Source organism: Lonchura striata, chromosome 22 (genome assembly GCF_046129695.1).
Source record: "Lonchura striata isolate bLonStr1 chromosome 22, bLonStr1.mat, whole genome shotgun sequence".
Lineage (NCBI taxonomy): Eukaryota > Metazoa > Chordata > Aves > Passeriformes > Estrildidae > Lonchura > Lonchura striata.
In genome coordinates this window covers 4,438,271-4,444,270 of record NC_134624.1, presented here as the reverse complement: position 1 = coordinate 4,444,270, position 6,000 = coordinate 4,438,271, and the positions used below count along the sequence as shown (strand labels likewise).

Sequence of the window (6,000 nt, the reverse complement as noted above, 5' to 3'; positions counted from 1 at the left end):
CCTCTGGGGGAAGAACCTTTCCTGCTCTCCAGCCTGAGCTGCCCTGGCCCAGCTCCAGCCGTGCCCTGGCTCCTGTCCCTGTCCCAGGGCAGAGCTGGAGCTGCCCCAGGAGGAGCTGCAGCCCCCTGAGGGGTCCCAGGCGTTTCCCTCCTCCCGCCGCAGCCCGCACGCCCCATGCGGGGGTCCCGCCGCCCCGCGCGGCCCCTGAGGCGGGGCCCGCGCCCCCTCCCCGGCCATGATGTCAGGCGGGCGGAGGAGGTGCCGCTGGCCAAATATAGCGGCGCTTCCTGGGCGGCGGGGCGGGCTCGTCCCTCCTTCCCTCCCTCCCTGCCTCCTGCCGCAGTCAATGGGGCGGCAGCGGCCGCGGCGGAGCGCAGCGCGGGCCGGGGCCGCGGGCCGGGGGCCGGCATGGCGGGGCGCTGAGGCGGCGCGGCGGCGAGGGGCGGCGGCGCGCCCCGGCATGGGCAGCCGCGGGGCCCGGCGATGAGCGCTCCCGCGGCCGCGACCCCCCGCGCGAATATGGGCACAGCCGTGTCCAAAAGGAAGACGCTCAGGAACGAGGCCATGTCGTCCGTGGCGGCCAAAGTGAGGTGGGTGCCCGGGGCGCGGCGGGCGGTGCCTCGGGGGGCCCCGCGGTGCCGGCACCCTGCTCGACCCCGGCCGCCTCGGGGGTCGTGCCGGGCTGGGGGGAGCCCCAGACCCTCAGGACGAGCCCGGGTACCGGTGCGGGCACGACCCGGGGTTGGTGCCCCAGGGCCGTGCCGGGGCTGGGGAGCGGCAGCCGCCGGCGGGTCCCTCCCGGCGCTGCCGCGGTGCCCCCGAGCAGCCGCCCGCTCGCTGCTGGCAGCGGCGGCCGTGCCGCCCTTGCCCCGCGGTCCCGCAGCCTCCGGAGAGCTGCCGTGTCTCCAGAGGCGTCCCCGCCGTCGGCCCGGCCGCAGCACCCGCAGGGGTTTATTTGGCAAAGAGCGTGTCGGAAGTGGGTTTGTCAGGGGTGGGTTTTTACAGTCTTGGGGAATTCGGAAGCGCGGTCAGTGTGCCCGCTGGTTTCTCCTCTGCTGAAATGCCGTGAGCGTGTCCGAGGGCAAAGTCAGCAGCCTCCTTCAAGGAGTCTCGCTCTTTGAATGGAAAAACTGCTCTGTGATAATCTGCACACACCACGTCTGCCCTCGGCAGCAGTGTCCCAAGCTACTGCATGGACCGTTTAAGGATTTGGGTTCTATACTGTGCCTGTTCTGATTTCATATTGTCCTGCAATGTAGTATTTCACTCACTGCCTGGTCCCAGTGCTTTTCAGTATCAAGCATAGGAAATCCGAGAAAATTTATTTGCTGCTTAATGGTACTTAGATTTAAAAAGCTGTCAGAGATGAGCTTTGCCCTAGTGCCCTTTCTCAGATGAAAGGACCCTTTTCCCACGCTGCAGTGCAAGTGTCACAGCAGTCATCCAATGACTATATGGGGGCATTGGTGCAGCTTTTTAGCTGCTCCTTCAACACATCTGTACCAGGGAGTAGGTCTATCACTGTCTCTACTTCGGCTAGACTGGCTCTTTGCTGCTGGGGAAAAATTGGGAGAAATTAAACTTCAGCTACATTATATAACGCCTCCTTTGTGCTGTTAGACAAAATTGCATTAGAATAACCTGGAGTTGTGTGTAGGACTCAATCCACGTTGCTGAAAGATCTCCGTCACCTCTCTTTGTAACTCAGCATTACGGCATCTCTGCTGTGCTCAGAGGAAAGAGAAGTCTTAAGGCTTGAAGTGAAGAGATGCAAATCTGTCTGTACCTTGCCATCTGTTTGAGTTGTAAAGAAATCCATCCTTCAAACTCTGGAGTATCTCGAGGGAAAGCTCTCCAGGCAGAGCCTGCAACTTTTCCCCATGTTTTGTTGTACCCTGTCCATAGCCAGTAATGAAAACATGAATGCTTTCTGTGGCGTTCAGAGATTTGGAAGTGGGATTCTTTGTGGTGATGTCAGCCAGGTGTGTATACAGAAATGACACGTAAAGCACCACAAGTGCTGTGATGGGGTTCTTGGGAGTGGGATTAGGCAGTCACACAAACAACACACTCAGTAATTGGTAGGATTTCAAATGGTAGTGTGGGTGTTTGGGAGCGACTAATGTGTTTTGAATGTAATGACTTGTTAGCCTACACCAGGGTGGGCAGATGCTGCTCAGGTTCTATCAGCTGTGAGAAGTCCAGGAGGTGCCTTGGCATTTCTGGTTTGCTCCGCAGCTGCTGACAAGCTGCAAGTACAGGTTTTTGGGAGCTCTGTGGTGTCTGTGAATTAAGGTGGTTTGTCCAGAAAAGTTATCAGTGGGTTTGGGCTGGGGGACATAATGCCCTTGAGGAGCATCTAGTCACATAGACCGTGGCACAGGAGAGGAGCTTTTATGTGTCTCCCTGTTGATACCTGTGCTAGAAATTCCTGAACCAAAAATAATTTGAGGAGGTCAGTGAACTTGCTGAGGGGCTCCCTGCAGAGCCTCTTTGCATGGAGAAGGTGCTAGTGGTGACAGGTGCTGTCCATATGCCTCCATCCTGCCGCTCCAGGCATGGCTCAGTCCCTGCTCCCATGGGCTCTGTCATGCTTAGAATTCCTACAGTGGCAATGACCCACCTGCTGAAAGGTTTCCTGGAGCACACCACACACAGCTCCTCTGCTCTGCCCTGGGTTCTCCTCCATGTATCTCCCACATCCTTATCTACAGCAAGGACTCTGTAGGACACTGGGTAAGGCTACAGAGAGACTGTTCTGTCCACCCCACGAGGGCTGGGCACTTGGGTCACCTGTGTGGGTAGCACTGCTGCAATGGTCATGTGCTCTGTGGGTGTAGGCAGCTGGGGGATCCTGGGATTGCTTCTCTGCATCTTCTGGGCTTTGTCCTGTTCATATTTGTCATGATTTCTCTTTAGAAAGAAAAATAATCTCCTGGAATTCTGCTGCAAGTCCAAGTGACCATGGCGTGTATTTCTTACATGTGGCTGGAGTGTGTGTGCACACTTGACTGTCTTGCTGAGCAAGGAGCAGGGCTTGTTTGTGGGTGTGAGTAACGGGATCCAGGCAGGAGGTGCAGGCTCTATAGATTGTTAAATTAAAATCTCTGCAGAGCAAAGCAGGGGAGTTTCATGTCCCAGGACATTAATTAAGCTCCATGCAAGCTTGTTGTGTGCTGGGTCTTTTAAGTAGCTTCTTACAAACTAAGGACACAATTGCTCTGTGCCAACACTATGGAGAGCACCCACAATACTGCTGACTTTGGTCTCCATGGTCATCATCTCCTGGGGGAGTTGCAGCGCCCTGCACGCCTGGGAAGGGCTGCACTTGGTGCTGGTGCTGTGATAGCCTCTGAAGGGCTTGGATGCAAGATCTCCCTGTCAGGAGGGATTGTTCCCTCCCTGCGTGTGCTTTTATTGCCCTGCAGCTCCTGGGCCCCAGTGCTGAAGGCAGGGCTGACGCAGTTGTCCTTGAGCAGTGACCTTGGTGCTGCCCCTCTGCTGACAGCCTCTCCAGGGCCCTGGCTGTGCCTGTCTGACCTGTGCTCCTTGGCTTCCTCAGAGCTTTTTCAAGGGTGCAGATGAACCAAAGCCCTTCAGAGATGGGCTTTTATTGCCCTTGCTCCCTTGATACCTGCAGGAAAACACTGGCACCCCAAATGAGGTAATAAATTAGATGTTTTCCTGCAGCTCTGCTTTGTGCTGGCCTACAGCTGTTCTTTGGGAGAGCGTGACGGTGAGAGCAAGCAGGCGTGAGGCTTTTGCTGGGTGTTCCAGAACCATCTCTTCTTGCAGTCTTTAGCACAGGAAATATTTGAGTCAAAAGTGTGGTTTGTCTTGCCCAGTTCCATGACCTGGGCATCTAGTCCAGGATAGCCCACAGAGGGGTAAGAATTTGGTCTTGCTCCCTCTCTTCCTGCCTAGAGAGGGATGAAGAGTGGCTTTGGACACGGCATTAATTGCTGTGAAAGGGTAGATTTTTCATTGATGAAATATAAGTGACCACGTACCTTATCCCAGGCTTCTTACTGCGTGAGTGATTTTTGGCTTAGCTTGGAGTTCTTCATGGAGTCTAGATTTTTCTTTTCTGCTTGTGAATTATCTGATGAGTGGTATGAACTGTCTCTTTGATTGCTTTTTTTCTTTAACTTCTGCCTGCTCTTCCTCTCTTCTACTGTCCAAACTTCGTGGTCATAAATTGCTCCAATACTGTGGGATCTCCAAGACCCATTGCTGGCATCCAGTCTCCCTTTATTGAGTATGAGAATTTTAAAATTAAAATTTTCCAACTACCATTTCTCTACATAGGTATTTTAGAAAAGTAGTTTTTTGTCAGGGTATTGTTACTATTAGGCTTAAATAACGTAGGTGTCAACAGTCTCTAATGACTGAGCTGTTAACTGTGGCTGTGCTGGAGGTGTTCCCTTCTCTGCTTGGTGACAAGAGCAGGATTGCTGCTGTAGGAGGATGTAGGTCCTGATGATGCAGGTCTCTTCTCTCCTGTATGCCTGAGATGCAGCGCTGTCAGATGCTGTCACAACAGATTCCTGCTGCAACTTCTCTGGGCATTACTTCTGAAGGCGCATGAGAAGGTGGTGGGTGTTCTTTATTTTTCCATGTAATACTCCTGAATAGTCCAGGTTTTTGCATAGCTTGCTGCTAAATGGAGTTATCTGAGGTCTTTCCTGTATCTCTGAGTGTTTCAATCTGCATTTCTTCACTCTCTAAGTGTCATTTGGTGGATAAATTTATGTGCATCAGTTTCTCATAGCTGTTCGTGTGCATCAAGGCCCCTTTTATCCCATTGATGTGATTATTTCAGAGACATGAAAGCCATTCTGTGCTTATTATATTGTAATTGAGATCTCTGTTATTTGGCAGCTTTGCTCCTTCAAGCAAATCTCTGTCTAGACTGTCTGTGCCTCTTCACAGTTCTCTTCCAGACCCGAGTCCAGCTCTGACATCTGAAGCACAGTGAGTTCTGGAAAATGCCCCCAGAAGGGCAGCTGCCTTTGCTGCCTGTGTTGTGCTGCCCTGTCCCTCCTTCCCTCCCTGGAGCTGTTATGATGGAATGCTGGAGGAAATGCTGGTGTTTTCTGTGGCTTGTCTGTGCTGGTTAGACTTAGCAGCACAGTGTGCTAGAGCCCTGGTCCCTGCTTGATGTCCATGCAGGTCTGGTCTTCCTCTAGAATGAAAACCTCTCTCCAGATGAGTCAGGGCTAAACTTGTCCTGTCATCAGCTGATCACCTCTCAGTGCTACCTGCTCATTGGTATGCAGCTTTTGCAGTGTCATACACTCAGGGTTATAGCTCACCGGCCCAGTGAGCTGCAAGGCACCTTGTATTCAGCTCATCTATGTGAAACAAATTTTCCTTTTCATCTCTTGGCAGTTAAATTATCCCAAGGTGTCTCTGCTCAGAGCCCAATTGAAGGGGTTTATGTCCAGTGCTGCCCAGTGGTGTGAGGAGGCTTGAACTCCATTGGCAGTGATAGTGGAGGCAGAGCTGAGAGAAAAGTCTGATTGTGTGAATTGTGGTAATAGATAAAAGAGAGAAGAAAGAATAGGATGAATAGAACAGCGACCATCTGTTTGAATTTTGCTCTGGCTTTATTTTGAGCAAGCCGATGGGTAGCCAAGGAGAGCAGAGAAATGGCACAGTAACAATCCAGGCGAGTGCTGGTGAGCTGAGATGACTGTGAGGGCAGGGAAGGAGCACAAAAGGCTTGGCAAGGGGCAAGTAGCCACTAGGAGCAAATATGGCCATCAGAGTCCCCTTGGCAAAGGGCGTGTGCAGACGCCTGCAGGAGATCCGCTGAGGCATGGCCAAGGAGAAGCCGATGGCGCTCGGGAAGCAGGAATGTAGAAGGGAACCACTGAGATAATAAGCAGAATAATTAGTGTGAAGTTTCGGGTGTAATTGGCTGGAAACCCCCCGTTGCAAGTTGTGCTGTGTTCACCAGGGCTGGAGAGCTGTGCCCACATGTCCACGTTTGTTTGC

General features: G+C 53.0%; 1 protein-coding gene across 3 annotated transcripts in view; it reads left to right on the top strand.

The window, feature by feature from the left end:
• The first annotated feature begins 442 nt into the window (after positions 1-442).
• NSMF (NMDA receptor synaptonuclear signaling and neuronal migration factor) overlaps positions 443-6,000 on the top strand; it is a 48,100-nt gene continuing 42,542 nt past the window's right edge. For all 3 annotated transcript variants that reach the window (XM_021547668.2, XM_021547673.2, XM_021547672.2), the window contains exon 1: positions 443-590. In XM_021547668.2, the coding sequence (XP_021403343.1) occupies positions 484-590 (107 nt within the window). In that variant the 5' untranslated portion in view covers positions 443-483. The remainder of the gene's footprint in view (positions 591-6,000) is intronic.